Here is an 18,082-nt window from a genome sequence, read left to right as displayed (position 1 = left end):
GCTACACAGGGAAACCCTGTCTCAAGAAACAAAAAACAAACAAACAAAAAAAAAACAAAGCAAAAACAATTTTGAGACTGGATCTTTCTACAAATCACAGACTTTCCTGAAACTCAGTATGTAGGCCAGGCCAGACTTGAACTCACAGAAATCCACCTGCCTCTCCCTCTCAAGTGCTGGGTTTAAAGGCATGCACCAGTACACCCAGGAATTTTTTTTTTCTTTCTCGAGACAGGGTTTCTCTGTGAAGTTTTGGTGCCTGTCCTGGATCTTGCTCTGTAGACCTCCCAAGTGCAGGGATTACAGGTGTGCACCACCACTTCCCAGCTTAAAAAAATAAATAAATAAAAAGAAGAAGAAGAAGAAGAAGAAGAAGAAGAAGAAGAAGAAGAAGAAGAAGAAGAGGAAGAAGAAGAAGAGAGAGAGAGAGAGAGAGAGAGAGAGAGAGAGAGAGAGAGAGAGAACAAATAAAAGCCGGACAGTGCTGCTCACCCTGAGGGCTTCATGGGCTTAGAGAGAGATTGGTGCCCGCACGGAGAAGTACTGTCCCCCTGGTCATTTTGCTTACAGGAAGCCACATCACATCTCTGACAATGTAGGTGTTTCCTCTGCACCGGGGACTTGAGAAAAGTGAACATGACTCCAGCTGAACACCCAGCACAGCCCTTGCAACAAAGGCCTTCTGCTCTAGAGGATTCTGCCCTGAACCACTGTCCCTGTGGCTCTTCAGCCAGCACAAGTCAGTGATCGAGACTACTCCATGTTCCAGTTGGTCTCCCTACATTTTTTTTTTTAATTGTTGGAGCCTGAACTTGGTGTGTGTATGTGTGTGTCTGTCTGTCTGTCTGTCGGGGGAAGGAACACTTGAGTGCTCATTCTTACTCACAGGTTCTTTTTCTCATGTGTCCCAGGTTGGCCTTGAACTCCATAAGTATATAACCAAGGATGACCTTGAACTTCTGGTCCACCTGCCTCCGCCTTTTGAGTTCTAGGATAACATCTCCTGAGTGTTGGGATTACAAGTGAGCACCACCACACCCAGTTTTATATGTTGTTGGGGGATCTAGAAGAGAGCTTCATGCATACTAGACAAGCACTCTACCAACTGAGCCCAACATCCCGGGCCCTGGGAATGAATGTCTCTTGGTAGAAGAGGAAACCAAAGCTCCAAAAGACCAGGAGGCTTCCCTGGTCTCCACAGCAAGTCAGTCAGTGAAGGGGCCAGGCAGAGCATTCTCATCCCTCCAGGTCGATCTAAACCTCTTCATTCCCACCCAGTGGAACTCACCTGTCAGTCAGAGATAGGTGCCCTGGCCAAGGCACCCCCCCCCCCAAGATGAGAGAACAGTCCTGTTGGAGGTGTGAGGGGAGGAGCGTGCGGGGGCAAAGAATGCAGTTACTCTGCCTAGGGGCCTGGGCTGGGCTGCCACAGAGGAGCCAGTGTGCCCAGACATTGAAGCTTTGTGAGCTAGGGCTCGTGTGGGGACAGTTGTTTTCTTGACCGGACATTGTTTCAGGTTGACTCTCGGGAGCCAGTGGGGTCTGGGGGAGAACATAGTTAAGGTACCCTAGTAGGGGCAAGAAGAAGAGAGGACTCATGGGGTCCCATGAGCACCAGGCAGGTGCCTTGGGAGGCTGCCAAGGAAAAGCCAGTCTTGAGGGAAGACATGGGTAAGAGAGAGAAGATGTCTTGAGACTTGGGACCAGAGAAGACCTGGCCAGAGTGAAGAGTGGACAGAGGCAAGACAGACATATCCAAGGGCCAGTGCCTTCCTGCCAGAGACCTGGAAGTCTTTAGAACTCAGCTCTCAAAAGCCTCAGTCCATGAAGGCAGATGCCCAGGAGTCCCCAGGGGCCAAAAGGGCCCAAAGGCCTTAGAGGCTGGCCAGGCTGGGTGGGGTGGGCCCGATGCACAGCTGTCCAGATGTGGGTGAGAGATAACTCTGTTTATGGGGCACCCAGTTGGAGCAGGGCAAGGGGGTGGGGTGGGAAGGGGCTCCCCGGCTGTGAGGCGGGCAGATTAGGAGGCAAGGGCATGAGTCAGGGGTTTGGGAACCTCCTCCAGGGCACCTGCCGGTGCTGTTAGAGCAGTTGGAAGCTCAGCCAGTCGCAGAGGGCACCAGTGGCGGCAGGACTTCACGAAGGACCCCCAAGGCTCCTGAGCAGGTGGGCAGGGCAGGGAGTGGTTGGGTGGTCCCTTGGCATCTGTCCTGAGGGTTTGTGCTGGTGGTCAGCTTAGATCTGTGTCCAAGGGGAATGATCCCTGACCTCCAAGGGGGTGCAGGTGGGTGGGATGGTAATGGGGCCATGTGCGTGTGGACCAACGGCAGGATGAAGGGGCAGTTTCCATACAGAGAGGTATGTGAGGCCAGAGTGCATGCAGGGAACAAAGCCGAGACATTCCACCATAGGTCCTACCTGCTTTCTATCTACCAGCCCCATGAGCCCCATGGTCTCAGGCCTCAATTCCTCCCAGGCCCTTCTTTCCTCCAAATGTGGGGCATCCTCAGGCTACCCCATCTCTCACCTGGGAGACCATACGACAGCCAACATTGATTCCCATATGGGACACTTCTGGGGAGTGCTTGGCACTGTCCCCAGCCCAGAGGGTATTTGAAGGGAAAGGAGAAGTCCTGCTCTGCTGGTAGTTTCTTAGCTCAGCTCAACTCTGGGAACTGGAGGCAAATCCGGGAGGGGCGAGGGTCACAGACCTGCCCCAATGGCCATGGCAGGCAGATTGACAGGCTGCATTTCAGGCACAGGCCATGTGTCCTCAGCATGGACTCAGTCTGCGCAGAGGGCCTGTCAGGTAGGAATCATTCTTACCAGCTCCATTTTACAGATGAAAAAACAAAGCGCAAGCAAACACACAACAACAAAAACACAAAACTGAGGCTCAGTCGCCGTCCTGAGCCCACAGAGTTAGTAAGCGGCAGGGCTGGGGTTAAATAAATAACCATGGGCAGCCTGACCGTGGCGTCCATGTCTTAAGTTCTAGCTCCGAATCAGCTAAGAGTTATTTTCTTCTTTGGGAGGCAGCTCAGTGAAGTGGTTAGAGAAGTTTGTGGAGATGCAGGCAGGGTTTAATCCCGCCTCTGACCCCATTGTCCCCTGCCACTGAAGTAGATGAACTCCTCTGAACTTGGCTTTGTCAAAAGGTGCCATTGACATTACTGGCTTCCGTTTAGCAGAGTGGTCTGGGGACTGGAGAGATGGGGCACCACAGCTGCTTGTGAGGTGTAGGTTTGACAGCAAAAAAAGGTAGACACCAGGGGAGCTGTCTCTGTCATCTGTCCCCATCCACGCTGTGCCTTCCCAGCTGGCGGGCTCTACCTCCTGGGTTCCAGATGTCTCCACTCTCCCCTTATCTGGCCTGGCTGGCAGCTGGCCTTCCAGGTGTTTGGGGTGCTTCCAAACTCAGAGCACTGCGGGCTTAGGGGTCAGGCTCTTATCAGCTGCAGACAGAGTGGGGTAGCACTAACAGCGCAGGGCCAACAGGCAACAACCTGGGCCTTGGGGCGCCCTTCAAGGCTCAGTGGACTCCAGGCCCCTTCTTGTCCTCCTCTTCTCTCTGAGTTCCCAGAAGTTGGCATCTAACAGATGGGTGACAGAGTAAGACATATGAGAGATGCCCAAGGCCATTGGTCCAGTAAGGTCAGGGAGGCCGCTTGGAACTCTGGGTCCCTGGCTATGCCCTGCTGTCCCTCAGGAGAAGCAAGGCCTCATTCCCGGCCCCACAGTGGGATTTTTGGTACCTCAGGATCTGAGGCATAGCCAGAAAGCAGATCCTGTGAGCAGGTCCAGAGAAGGAAAAGAGAAAAATGAAGATAAAATAGAGGAACTGGGTGGAGGCCTTTGGGAGAGGAAGATGGGATAGACAGAGAGGGGAGACAGGGAAACGGTGCATGGCTGGGACTGACACACACCTTCTGCAGAGAGTTGTCCATTCTTGAACTTGAGAACACTGCGTGGCTGTCACTTGCCACTTCTAAGGACTTGACAATGCCTCTCCCTCTCAGAACCTCAGGACTGTCCAAGACCCAGAAAGTTCTCTGTATGGGTCTTTCTAAATGTATACCCTGCCCTAGACCCTTGCATGGCCCCTTGTGTGACTGCATGGCTCTCCATCTACCCCTCTGCCCGCCCCGTGCCACCCCTCTGCTTCTGACCCTTTGATCCCATTCATTGCCCTCCCATCCTCTGCCCTCCCATCCTCTGCCCTCCCATCCTGCTCACCTGCCTTTCACTCTCAGCCCCACTGGCTGCCCTCTGCTCCTCTGCCCTCCTCCCTCCCTCGTCTCAGCCTACTCCTTCACCGTTCTTACACCTAGGCTGGGCCTCTTTACTTAGCTCCTGAGGCCCCTCCTGAGGCCCCTGTACTTGAGTCCTACCTACTCTCCCTCCTGTGACATCGTCTGTAGCATCCAACAAGTGGCCTCCTAAATCCCATCCATGTAGGAACCACTTAGGTCACCTAAAGATTAAGGACACACTCAGCTGAGCCTCTGATGTTCAGCCAAATGGCTGCATTCGATGACCTTACCCAAATGCTGGCCACCCCAATGTTCTAGGTGGCCGTGAGTGAGAAAGAAAGCCCCTCCACACCCAGACTGACACATTAGATGACCCGTCCCCACATTCTGCATGGGTCCACCTTTGTCTTGAGAAAATGGAGGCCAAGGTTCTGTGGGGACTGAAATGTGCAGAGACTTTACATTCAAGTGTCTTCCTTTCCAAAGGATGTGTCATACAATTAATTGTACACAAATCAATCAAGGAACCCTGCCAGGTCAGGGCCTGTGGAAGGGTGATATTGGAATGGAGATAAGAGAAAGGCTGTTGACAGGAGCATCTAGGGGTGAGCAATGCATGTGCAAAGGCCCTGGTGTAGGCAAGGCCTCGGTAAGTTCCAGGAACTGGAAAGAAGCCAATATATCAGGGATGAAACAAGCCAGAGAAGTAGGGTTCAAACGGAGAGGAGGAGGCAGGCTCATGTTCTTCAGGACCTGTTGTCCAGGCAGAAGCAGCCATTTCTAGGAAAAGAGAATATATTATGGAGACTCTTAGAGGAGCCAAGCCCCCTAAGGAAGGGATAGGTTATGTCTTGGGAGTTAGCTGAGTCTTTGGGACTCAGAAAGAGAAGTTAGGTAAGGCCTGGTGGACGCAGGATGGAGCTAGAATATCATGCCAATTGACCACATCTATCAAGTACCCTGAGGAGAACGCAGCCATACTGATGTCTCCTGTCTCTCAGCCCACATACCCACACACCTACAAACTCAGCGTCTTCCCCCATGCCCTCTGCCTCCATCTGATCCATCTCATGACCCCACGGCTCTCCTGGCACTAAAAGTCAGCTCCATTAGGGAGACCCAGAAACAGCAGGAGGCCAACTGAGGGTGAGTGACTTGACTGTGCCTCTTTCAGCCTGCACCCCTCTTCCAGGGACCTGATGTGCAGGTTATGCTGGGGGCTCAGATAGCCAAGGACAACTGTACACTGAGGACAGCATCATGGGGGACATGCAGGTAAGTGTCTCTTGATCCATGCAGGGCTCCTTCCTGCCTTGGGCCCTGGAAACCAACATGGGCTGTTCCTCATGGGACTTGGGGAGCCACTTAACCCAACCTTGATGGCCTCTTCCCACAGGACCATGAGGAAGTACTGGCGATCCCAGATCAGGATAGCGATGACGAACTGGAGCATGAGATAGAACAGATAGCGTATCAAGACCCAGGCATCCATGTGGTCCAGATGCAGGAGCCGGAAGGTGAGACCCATCCCTTGCTTTCTGCTTCTACCAGAGGAGCTGCTGGGTCCCCCTAGGGACAGCAGGGACCCAGTCCTTCCTGTCTCCACTGCCCCAGTCCTGGGGCCAGTTCTCCCCACAATCCTGGCTGATTGAAGGATAAACAATGTTTTGTTTGAAATGATCACAGGAGGTGACTGTGGGCTGGGCCCCTTTCACGTGTGACAGGGCAGCCAGGTATGTCTGGGACAAGGGCACAAACCCAGCTGCTACCCTGTCTATCCTACATCAGCATGGAGGCCAAGCAGCTGTCCTGTTGATGGACTTCATTCTGTCTAGACAGCTGGAGACTCCGAGAAATGGGAGACAATTGTGGGGACTCCCTGAACAGAGACCCCAGGAGTCCATACCACCTTCCTTGGCTTGCCCAAGGTCTTAGGTGGGGAGCCTGAAGTGGGGCCTGTTTACTGTCAACACGGCCTAAGTACAAGTGATTGGATTTGAAGTTAAGAGGCCCCCTTGGGAAATGAGGGAATATAAGGGGCTCACCCGATCTGAGTGGTGTGTGGGAAGAGGCTACCAGCTGGCGGGTTAGCTAAGCAGGTGGGAAGAGGCAAAGAAGTCTGGTCCCCGGATGTGGCAGGGGAGGGAGGGGATGGTTTTGAACATTGTGACTTGAGACTCTCCCTACCCTTACTGAAGAGGGGTCAGGCTAGGGGATCAGATCACCACAATGAATTCAAGGTTCCTTAATAAGGTTCAGATGGAGAGTGTCAGACCCAAGCTGGGCCCAGAACAGGAGTGGATGTGGGGTTGGGCAGGGGTCCCAGCCTAGGACCAGTGGAGGGAGTGGGTCTGGGTTCCTGAGGTTCCCTGGAGGTAGCTCAGCAGGGCCTGAGTGAGGGGTCATGTCACAGACAATGCTAACTGGCCCTGGGTTTTCAGCTCTTCCCACAGAGCAGATAGCCACAGACTACATCCCTACCAGTACCTCCACATCGCACCCAAGCTCCAGTCAGGTGAGGACCCAGACTCCATCCTCTTTCTCAAGTTGCCTTGAGGTTCATCACACACCATAGGAAGGGGTAGAGAGAGAATCGGCTGGAGGAGACTCCCCCTGCCCCAAGCAGGGCATCAGTGGAAGGGAAAGGGGTGTGCGCACCAACAGAGAAATGAGCTCTTGCTGAATTCCCTGGACAGACTGTTTTCTTACTGCTGAGGACTAAGCCAGGGCTTTCAGGCCCTGCTGGGTTAGACACTCACTGGGGACACACAGAATCAAGTGTATACTCTCCTCTGCTCCAGCACCCGAGTCTCCACTTAGCACCAGACTGCCTAGCTGGTTAGGAAATTGGGTCCCTCAACTGTGACCCTGAGAGTAACCACCTGGCCCAGGACAGTATGCGTCATGTCCCTCAATACTCTTAGAGACAGGAGACTGACCCAATGGCTTCCCAAGCCCCTTCCAGCCTCAGTCACCAGGCCCCAGTTTTCTGACCAAGAGGCTGTTGAGACCCCTCTTGGTCCAGAGGTTCATGCCTTTTCTGAAATGTGGTAATGGCTTGCTGAGGAGGATAGAACATGGAGCCGGGGTGGGGTGGGGTGGGGGGTGGGGTCAGACCCAGTGGTCCTTTGCACATCTTCCTACGCTCTGAGCAGGAGATCTGTCCTGACCCTTCCAGGGCCCAGTGCCTCTTGGAAGTCTAGCTTAGAGCTGAGTGCCCTCAGGACCCAAGCTTTCAGTCTCCACATGGCTTGCCCATGGCTTGATGGACTAACCTGGCCCGTGGGCTTCAGGTCTATGTGGAGCTGCAGGAGCTGAAGATGGACCAGAGGAACCAGGAACTACAGTGGGTGGAGGCAGCACACTGGATAGGGTTAGAAGAGAACCTACGAGAGGACGGGGTGTGGGGCCGTCCACATCTGTCTTACCTCACCTTCTGGAGCCTTCTAGAACTGCAGAAAGTCTTTTCAAAAGGTAAGTCCTGCCAGGCCCTCTGTGGCTGCTGCACAGGAGGCTCGCTCAGGCAGCTCTGGGCAGCAACTTCTCAGCCCACCCCTCCACTGCCTACAGGCACTGTCCTCCTGGATCTGGCAGAGACATCCCTAGCTGGGGTGGCCAATCAGCTTCTAGACAGCTTCATCTACGAGGACCAGATTCGGCCTCAGGACCGAGACGAGCTGCTCCGGGCGCTACTACTCAAACGCAGGTGCTCTGCCCGCCAGGACCCGGGCTTCACATCCCTTGGGCTCCTCCCGGCCCTCTACTCCAAGGTCTCCCAAATGGACCCCAGCCCAGCAGGCAAGGGGACTACTCTTCCCCCCGCCCCCCATAGCTCCCGCATCTGTCTGACATCCCCAAATGCAGACCAGGACTTCAAGTTTGCTCTTAAAGAGCATGGTCTCGAGAGCCTTCATTCCATCCATTTTCTCCCTTCCACCAAGATGCCCGAGACAGGGGCCACCTACTTCATCCGCACTGTCCTTTATGAGGAGACTCTGATTTTCCTCCTCTAGGGTCTCTCTGGTTTGGTCACTGGGAAATTCCACTGGATTTTCACCCTTGTCCTTCTTACCACTAGTCTCCCTTTTATGGAAAATTCAGTCCAAATAGCTTACTCAGCCCGTGTTACCTGTATGTTCTGCAGCCACGCTGAGGACCTAAAGGCTCTGGAGGGAGTGAAACCTGCCATCCTGACCCGCTCTGGGGGCCCTTCTGAGCCCCTCCTTCCCCAGAAGCCATCACTGGAGACCACGCTGTACTGTGGACAGGTGAGGCCAGGACGAGGTTGGGAGTCAGAAGGGTTGGGACAGGCAAAGGCTAGGAGCTCAGATCTCTTAGGTTCAGTGTGACCCCAGGACCCCCTTCTTCACCTTCCTTTCCACAGGCAGAGGGGGACCCAGAAGGACTCTCGCCATCTGGGACCCTGAAGATCCCCCCAGATTCAGAGACTGCATTGGTGCTAGTGGGTAAGAGCCCCTCCCCTCCACGTACCCTGCTTCAGGCCCTGGGCAGCCCCTCTCTTGAATTCACACACTGAGTCCAGGAGGTCTGGCTTCACCACCTGGTGCCTCCCACAGGCGGTACTAATTTTCTGGAGAGGTCTGTGCTGGGCTTTGTGAGGCTGAAGGAGGCTGTTCAGCTGGAGGACCTGGAGCGGCCGGAGGAGCCCGTGCGCTTCCTTTTAGTTCTGCTGGGACCCGAGGCTCCCCATCTTGACTACACCCAGCTGGGCAGAGCCGCAGCTACACTCATGACCGAACGAGTAAGCAGGGACTGAGTGGCTGGTTGGCCAGGGAGCTAGCAGGAGGGCAGAAGACGTCAAGTTCTCCCCCATGGACTAGCCTGGGTGACTTTAAATTCACTATTTGGATCCATTGTGTTGAATTCCTCCTGTTCCTGGCCTGGCCGGTCCGGTCTTATCCTGGCTTGCCCTGGACCGACTGGTCCAGTCTAGTCCAGTCAGGACCACTGTGTCCCGGTTCTAGCTGGCCCAACTTGCTGTGTGGTGTACCTAGCCCACCAGGGATACTTTAGCTCATCTTCTCCACCCAGGGTGCCTGTCTCCCTAAAGCTGGTCCTCAGAGGTCAGAGGGAGTCGAAAGAACCAGACCCTATAATGACAGCCATGGTTTTGGTGGCTGGTCCCTGGCTATACATGCCCAGCCTTCAAGTTTTTGAGACAAAGGTCTCACCATGTAGCTCTGGCTGGCCTGGAGCTCGCTATGTAGCCCAGGCTGGCCTCAAACTTAAGCTCTAGCTCCTGAGTGTTTAGATTACAGGCTGGCATCACTTGGCTGCTCTGCTCCCCTGGGGTCTCTTGTCTACAGTCCTAGTATTCCTGACGCTCTCTCCTGCACATAGGTGTTCCGCACAACTGCCTACCTGGCACAGAGCCGGGGGGAGCTGCTGAGTTCCCTGGAGGACTTCCTGGACTGTAGCCTGGTCCTGCCGCCCACTGACGCCCCTTCAGAGCAAGCGCTGCTCAACCTGGTGCCCGTGCAGAAGGAGCTGCTTAGAAGGCGCTACCTGCCCAGTTTCCCCAAGCCAGACCCTGCCTTGTACAAGACCCTAGGTACCTGTTCTGCCCTTAACAGGGCTTCCTGATTCCCCATAGACCCCTGGACTCCCAGCACAGTGCCCCTTTCCTATCAAACGCCCCCTAGCATCTGTTCCTGTGGTCAAGCTTCCTGTCACCCTGGCCATTTCTATTAGCCCCTCTGACCATGTTCCTATCTTCTACAACAGACTTGAATGGGGGCCCAGGGAGCCCCGGTGGCATAGATGACCCTCTACAGCGCACAGGCCGGATCTTTGGAGGCCTGACACGTGACATCCGGCGCCGTTATCCATACTATCTGAGCGATATCACAGATGCGCTCAGCCCCCAGGTCCTGGCAGCCGTCATCTTCATCTACTTCGCTGCCCTCTCGCCTGCCGTCACCTTTGGTGGCCTCCTGGGTCAGTGACAGTTATGGCCTCCGTAAAACTCATCCCTAACCCTCTGACCTCTGCCTTCTTGCCTTTGACCCAACCTGATGCTCTGTACACATACATCATGTCCCATAACTTACTCTTAGGGTCCTTGGAAATAATCTCTCCATCTTGACCCTTGTATGGCTTTTTCCACAGGAGAAAAGACCCGGAACCTGATGGGGGTGTCAGAGCTGCTTATCTCCACAGCAGTACAAGGCATCCTCTTTGCTCTCCTGGGGGCGCAGCCCCTGCTGGTGCTTGGCTTCTCGGGACCCCTGCTGGTGTTTGAGGAAGCCTTCTTCTCGGTAGCCCGGTCCCAGCCCCACTCTGCCCCTGTAGCTGACCCTAGCTCACCTGCCTGGTGCCCACAAGGTGACTAAGCCTCATTTGTCTGATCAGAGCTCCTCTGTCTGACTGCCTGCAGTTCTGTGAAAGCAATAACCTGGAGTATATCGTGGGCCGTGCATGGATCGGTTTCTGGCTCATTCTGTTGGTGCTGCTGGTGGTGGCCTTTGAAGGCAGCTTCCTGGTCCGATTCATCTCCCGCTACACCCAGGAGATCTTCTCCTTCCTCATCTCCCTCATCTTCATCTATGAGACTTTCTCCAAGCTGATCAAGGTGGGCCCAGGGAGAATGCTAACACTCACACATAGCATGTGTGTGAGAGTGTGTTACCATGTATATGTCTGTACAGCATGTCTGTAGCCATGTTGAGACCTGTGTGCACAACCATGATCATGGACACATGCATGTTTCTGGGTTCACTTAGGACTGTGCAGTAGGGTTGCTCAGGATCCTGTAAAGGCTGGTGACTCAGTGTTCATGCTATGACTGGGCAGGGGGGCTGTATAAGGGAAGGCTCCCTCCTGTATATAAACTTGTCCATGTCCATGACCACACATCATGTGACATAGTGGCCACTAAGTATGTGTGTAACAACCTGGGAAACCATGTGTAGTGAGACAGTGGATGCCTAGGATGCTAGGCCTTTTCCTCCTGCTTTTGACCTCCATAACCCCACAGGGCCGATGCCACTTTAGCTTGCCCCTCACCCCAAAAGTTCTGCCTACCTCCTCATCTGTACTGCCTATGGAAGAGGGATCATTTCAGCTGGTGGTGGTGGTGATGGTGGTGGTGGTGGTGGTGGCAGCGGCAGCAGCAGCGCACCCCTTGAGTTCTAGGACAGCCAGGAACCCTGACTTGAAAAACAGAAAGAAAAAAAAAAGTCATCTATTTATTTACTTGTTTTTCATACTGAGGACCAAACCTCCTCTATGCTAAGCAAATGCTGTCACTGTCACCAACTCCTTAAGCCCTTTTCGTTGTTTTGTTTTGTTTTGTCTTTTTGGTTTTTCGAGACAGGGTTTCTCTGTGTAGCTTTGCGCCTTTCCTGGAACTTACTTGGTAGCCCAGGCTGGCCTCGAACTCACAGAGATCCACCTCTGCCTCCTGAGTGCTGGGATTAAAGGCATGCACCACCACCGCCTGGCCCTTTTTGGTTTGTTTGTTTGTTGTTTTTTGTTTTTTTGAGCTGAGGATCAAACCCAGGGCCTTGTGCTTGCTAGGCAAGTGCTCTACCACTGACCTAAATCCCCAATCTCTGTAAGCCCCTTTTGTAAACCTTCTTATTACTGATTGTTGCCCCACAGCCTTCTCACATTTCAAACAAAGCCTGACGCATATACCTACACATGCTTTTGCTCCTTTGATCCTTCCCACACAAGCTAACTTGTTCTTCATTCATAAAAACCAAGCTGGTTAATATGTCAGATGAGAAAGAAGGTGAACAGATGGATGGCTGCATGGATGGGTGAATGGATGGTGGGTGGGTAATGGTTGTATGGGCAGTAGATGGGCAAATGGATGTCTGGATGTATAGATGAATGGATGGATGTAAGACAGATGGATGATAGTGCCCAGTCAACTTATCTGATACTGTCCAGTTCAAGCCAAGCCTTGAGAGGGAACCCAATGCTTTGTGTTTCTGTTATAGATTTTCCAGGACTACCCGCTGCAACAGAGTTACACCCCTGTTTCGATAAAGCCCAAACCTCTGGGTCCTGTGCCTAACACAGCCCTCTTCTCCCTGGTGCTCATGGCTGGTACCTTCTTACTTGCCATGATGCTGCGAAAGTTCAAGAACAGCACCTACTTCCCTGGCAAGGTCAGTGCACCCCTATCCTTCACCAACCCCGAGCTTCTTCAGTACTCTTAGCTCCCCTTCCTTCCTTTTCCAGCTCCCCATTCCCAATACCAGGGCTCAGTGGCCCTCTTCTGACGCAGGGTTCATGTGGCAGCCAAAGCCATCTCTGCTCAGCACCAAGATCCAGCAGGGAGCCAGAGACAGACAGTTCTTGGGAGAGGGATGAAGGGTGGTATCAGGGCAGGACAGCGGCGGAGGAAGACGGGGTGGTTGTAGTATAGACAGCCATCAGTTCCTGGTGGACCCCTCGGGTTGAGCAGACTCCCTGGTAAACATGGGATGGGGAGAAAAGTGGGTAGGAGGCAGGTTATGGACACAATTGGTTCCTTCATCTGCCCACAGCTGCGTAGAGTCATTGGGGACTTCGGGGTCCCCATCTCCATCCTGATAATGGTCGTGGTGGATTCCTTTGTCAAGGACACCTACACCCAGGTGACTCTTCCTCATCCTCTGCCGTGCCACCCTAACCTTCAACCCCTTCCCTTCCCCATCCCCTGCCAGACTGGCTTTTCCTAACCCAAAACCAGCTAGAACTCTTTTTCCCCTATCCCTGCTCTTCCAATATTCCCTCAGGACCACTCTAGCCCAGGCCACATTGCGCTTCTTACCCCTTTGCCCAGGGCAGTAGCAGAGAGTGTGCTTTGAGGCCAGGTAGACCTGGGTAAACCTCAGCTCAGCCACCAGCTATTTGTGCGGCTTGGGGCTAACTGTACAACCTCTCTGCTCCTGTTTCCTCCTCTGTAACATTGAGAATGAAAAGATACATATGAAGGGCTTAGAGAAGTAGCTAGCAACAGAGTAAATGTTCAATAAGCAAGTCCTTGAGCACTTCGACCTAACTCCCTGCCCCAGGCCATTGCTTTCCCAGCCCCCATCTTTCCCTATCTACCTGGCCCCACTTTCTCACCAACTGTCTCCCTCACAGAAACTGTCGGTACCTGACGGCCTCAAAGTGTCTAATTCCACTGCCCGGGGCTGGGTCATCCACCCTCTGGGTCTGTATAGCACTTTTCCCTATTGGATGATGTTTGCTTCTGCCCTGCCTGCCCTGCTGGTCTTCATCCTCATATTCCTTGAGTCTCAGATCACCACGTAAGAATGAGGATAGAGGCGTGGCTGGGGAGGGCTGGGGGCAGGGAGGGAAGCAGACTCTGGGCCAACAGGAGACTAGCCAGTGGCCCCTGCTAGCTGATGGAGTGATGGAAGAGCAGAGGCAAGTCTGAATTTTGTGGCCTCTGGGGTGGCATCATTTGAAAACCATGTAAACAGGGAGCTATGAAATGAACTGCTGGAAGGTGGGAGGGGCCTGAACAGGCAATGTTCTCCCCTTGGGCAAGAATGGCTAAGCGTGTTGTGAAGACTTCTAGACCTCAGGAGTCTGAATTCTCAAACAGCCAGAGGGAAGGAGCCAGGGGCTTAAAGGGAAGGCTCAGAAGGACACCAGTGTGGGGAAGAAAAGGGGCCTACAGAGGGCCCGGCTCACCAGACCTCCTTCTGTCCCCAGGCTGATCGTCAGCAAACCAGAGCGCAAGATGGTCAAGGGCTCCGGCTTCCATCTGGACCTCCTGCTGGTCGTTGGCATGGGTGGGGTGGCCGCCATTTTTGGGATGCCTTGGCTCAGTGCCACCACTGTGCGTTCTGTTACCCACGCTAATGCCCTCACAGTCATGGGCAAGGCCAGCGGTCCAGGGGCTGCAGCTCAGGTCCAAGAGGTCAAGGAGCAGCGGATCAGTGGGCTCCTGGTCTCTGTGCTTGTGGGTAAGTGAGGCTGGCCATGACCCTGCCATCCTGCTCCACTCTCTCTGAGTCCTTCTTCTTAGGATTGGGGGGCTCTTCCCACTTAGGGAAACCCACCTCCACCATTCTGCCCTGCCCAATCCTGACTCCTTCTGTTGGGCTTAAGGACAAAGCTCCCATCCAGTCTACTCTGTATCCAGGTCTCTACACACCAGCACTAGTTACTCACAGTAGGGGATGTAGCAGATCGAGGAAGCACAAGGGCCCTGGGACACTGTGATGGGCATTTGTACAGAGCAAGAGAACTGCACAGCTGAGCTTTTCCAGATCAGACCCTGCCTCCACCCCTGCCTCCACAAGTGTAGCCCACAAAAATGTAATAGACTGTGGGGTTTTGTCCTTCCTTCCCTGCTGCTGGCTGGGTAAATTTCCATGGCCTCTGGGCCTCAGTTTCCCTATCTGTACAGTTAGAGGATTTATTAAATCCCTGAAATTCTTTTCCAGATCAGTTGCTCTGGGGCTGACCCCATGCTCAGCTCAGTCTAAGGAAAGGCAGAGAGCCTCTGGGCTCCATAGGGTTTCTAGAGAAGCTGAACCCAGCAGGATGAGCAGTGGTATAGTCACTAATCACAGATGGAGCGATCAAGGTTCCCCTTTCCTTCCCTCCCCTTTTCTTCCCATCTATAGAGGATGATGGAGGCTTTCTGGGGTGAGGAGAAAGGCAGGTTCCTCTGACTGCTGTGACTGTCTCCATTAGGCTCAGGGAGTGGGTATAAGGCAGGAAGGCAGAGTTTGACTCCTTGGAAATTGTTCACCTCTGAGCCTATAAACAGCTATTGCAGAAAAGGATCACAGGGCACTTGTGGTTTCATGGTCATTCGCAAATATGAGCTAAGCCCTGTTGGTGCTGGTCCTTGGGTGACCTGAACTAAGAGTGTGTCCCTCCATACAGGACTGTCCATCCTCATGGAACCCATCTTGTCCCGCATCCCCCTGGCGGTGCTGTTCGGCATCTTCCTGTACATGGGAGTCACATCCCTCAGTGGCATCCAGCTCTTTGACCGCATCTTGCTGCTGTTCAAGCCACCCAAGTACCACCCCGATGTGCCCTTTGTCAAGAGGGTATGTGGCTTTGAAGCTGTCCGGCCAGGGTGGGGCAGGGGTGTCAGAACAGGGCAGACACTGACCTCAGCTTCCCCGCAGGTCAAGACCTGGCGCATGCACCTGTTCACGGGCATCCAGATCATCTGCCTGGCAGCGCTGTGGGTGGTGAAGTCCACCCCTGCCTCACTGGCCCTACCCTTTGTCCTCATCCTCACTGTGCCTCTGCGTCGTTTCCTGCTGCCTCTCATCTTCAGCAAGCTGGAGCTCCAGTGTGTGGGTAGTGGGGACCCCGGAGGGAGGCAGGGGAGGGAGAGGGACAGCGGAAAGAAGCAATGGGTTTAGGGATAGAGATGTAGTCCAGTTGGTAGAATGCTTACCTCCCAGGTGCGGAATCCTGGGTTCAATTCCCAGCACCACACAAACTGTACGTGGAGGCATGCACCTATAATCCCAGCCCTAGGGAGGTAGAGGCGAGGGAATCAGAAATTCTAGGTCATCCTTGGCCACATAGTTCAAAGTCAGCCTGAGTTACATAAGACCGTGTAGTGGGTAGCCATAAGACTGCATCTTAAGAAAGAAAGAAAGGGAGGGAAGGAGGGAGGGAGGGAGGGAGGGAGGGAGGGAGGGAGGAAGGGAGGAAGGGAGGGAGGGAGGGAGGAAGGGAGGAAGGGAGGGAGGAAGGAAGGAAGGAAGAAGAAAAAAGTCTGTGTCCAGAGCCTTTGTCTCAGTCTTGGTCTTCTGGGTCTTAGCATATGATCTGGAGCAAGTGACCTCATTCCTCTGTGCCTCACCAGTAGTGCAGAGAGGAGTAATGACAGGTGAAAGTGTTATGCGCTGCACAGGGTGTGTTCCGCTGGTGAGCAGACAGCCCCGCCATCTCCCAAGTTATTAGGGACATTTAGCGTGGGGCTGGGGCTGCCATGGTGAGGGGATCCGCTGCCCACCTCTTGTGCTCTCTAAACGACTCATCTAGACCAAACCTATGCTGTAGGGACAGCCCAAGACTTGCCCAGGCTGGTTCCTCCTGCGTGGTCTCTCACCCTCTCTCCCTCCCACCCCTCTAGCTGGATGGTGATGACGCCAAAGTGAGCTTTGACGAGGAGGAAGGTCTGGATGAATATGATGAAGTACCCATGCCTGTGTGAGGGCCAGGCCCGGGCCCCCAACCACTCCACTTCCCCACCCTCCCAGGAAGAGCGTTCACGGGCATCTCACGACTGTGGGTGGGGAAGGCAGGGTAGTCTAGGAAACATTCTCCCTAAGGTGCAATGCATTTTCTGGCTGAAGATGACCAGAAGCCATATCAAGGAACGGGGGTCACAGGCTCTTGAGACTATATGGGTTTCATGCTGGAAAAGTTAGGTCTGAGTCTCCTCCCTTCATGGCACAGTTATAAATAGCAAAGGGGAGAGATGGAGGACAGTTTTCAAGTCCCTGCTGGCTGTGTGGCCTCATGTAAGTCCCTTGACATCTCTGGCCTCTGTTTCCTACTCTATAAAATATAGGCATTGATAATAATACCCATGGGCTTATCAATAGACCACATGGTCTCTGAGGACCAATGGTAAATGGGAAAGGGCCATTCAATGCACTCATCATTTTCTGAGCCTGCCCGAGGTCACACAGCTTCTGGGCTGTACAGCGGGACTTGAGCCATGGCCTCCTGACCCAGAGGGCATAGCTCTGTCCTCCATCTTCCACGAATCCTCTTTCCCTGCTCAAAGATACCCCAGATGACTTCCTCCCTTCCTTTCTCTGTCCCAGCCCCACCCCAGACCTTCTTCTCTACACCCAGAGAGGCGTCCTGGTGAGTGTAAGGTCCAGGTGAGGGCCTGGGTCTCAGAATCATAAGTGCTTGCTCTCTCCCACCAGACACTCATCCATTCATTCATTCACTCATTCATTCACTCCATAGCCACCTACTGAAAGCTCTGGACCTAGGACACAGAGGGAACTGGGTCAAGCCCCTACCTGGGAGTGGGGCCAATACACAAGTCTGCTCTGGACTTGGATGGGGATGGAGGGAAGATGGGAGGATTGTAATTTATTAACCGTATTTTCTAAGTGTTTCCTCTGCGCCTTGGTTTTGTCCTTGCGCCCAGCCACCGTGAGAGACCTGCCGTGTCCAACCCCAACTAGACTGAATCTTGGGGGAAACCCAAGGTTTGACCCGTTGGAGTAGGAGACAGTGGCTTGCTCAGGACAATGATAACTATTTTTTTTTTTTACAAAACAAAAATATTAAAAAAAAAAAAAAAGAAGAGTTGAAAGAACCAGAAGTTGTGAGAAGTGAAACAGAAAACCTGAGTGAACAGGCAGCAGGAGGCCCCCAAGGGGGGATTCTCAGGGGTCTCTGAAAGCGCACAGCCGCCCCCCAGCACATCACCACACTTGAGTTCTCAGCAGTGAAGAGTATAAGAATGGTACCGACCCTGTAGGAGAGCCGGGAGGGCTGACTGACTGACACAGTGTCAGGAAAGCACTTGCTGAGCCCGCCTTGGGGGGGCTGCTGGTACGACTGCCCCCACGTCCCACCCCGTCCCCTCCTGCCTTGCCTTGCTCCCAGAACATTGCCGAAGAGAGTGGGGATTGCGCCGCCCACTCTCCAGAGCCCTTCCCCGCCTGCTTGGGAATAGGTTTTTGCCAATAAATATGTCTGTGTTAAAGGGGTGCCTTGCTTGAAGTCCTGTCTCAGAGCTGGGGTGCCCCAGGGGTCTTGACTGGACCCAGTGGATGGTGGCATTAGGTGGAACCCGTGTAGGGCTGCAGCCATCCGGGACCACTAGAGTCACGCTAGGCGTGGCCCTAAGC

The 18,082-nt window shown here is 53.8% G+C and overlaps 1 protein-coding gene across 1 annotated transcript; it reads left to right on the top strand.

Annotated features, from left to right (window-relative positions):
* The first annotated feature begins 5,513 nt into the window (after positions 1-5,513).
* On the top strand, positions 5,514-16,416 carry Slc4a1 (solute carrier family 4 member 1 (Diego blood group)). The gene is made up of 19 exons (XM_036197893.1): positions 5,514-5,528; positions 5,650-5,770; positions 6,695-6,768; positions 7,547-7,727; positions 7,824-7,959; positions 8,398-8,521; positions 8,638-8,719; positions 8,831-9,015; positions 9,615-9,825; positions 9,999-10,211; positions 10,383-10,531; positions 10,651-10,845; positions 12,221-12,391; positions 12,773-12,862; positions 13,356-13,522; positions 13,935-14,188; positions 15,120-15,289; positions 15,371-15,544; positions 16,336-16,416. The coding sequence occupies exons 1-19, from the start codon at positions 5,514-5,516 to the stop codon at positions 16,414-16,416; spliced, it is 2,793 nt and encodes a 930-aa protein (XP_036053786.1).
* The last annotated feature ends 1,666 nt before the right edge of the window (positions 16,417-18,082 follow it).

Source organism: Onychomys torridus, chromosome 8 (assembly GCF_903995425.1).
Source record: "Onychomys torridus chromosome 8, mOncTor1.1, whole genome shotgun sequence".
Lineage (NCBI taxonomy): Eukaryota > Metazoa > Chordata > Mammalia > Rodentia > Cricetidae > Onychomys > Onychomys torridus.
Note: the sequence above shows the minus strand (reverse complement) of the source record. Positions and strands in the feature narration are given on the sequence as shown.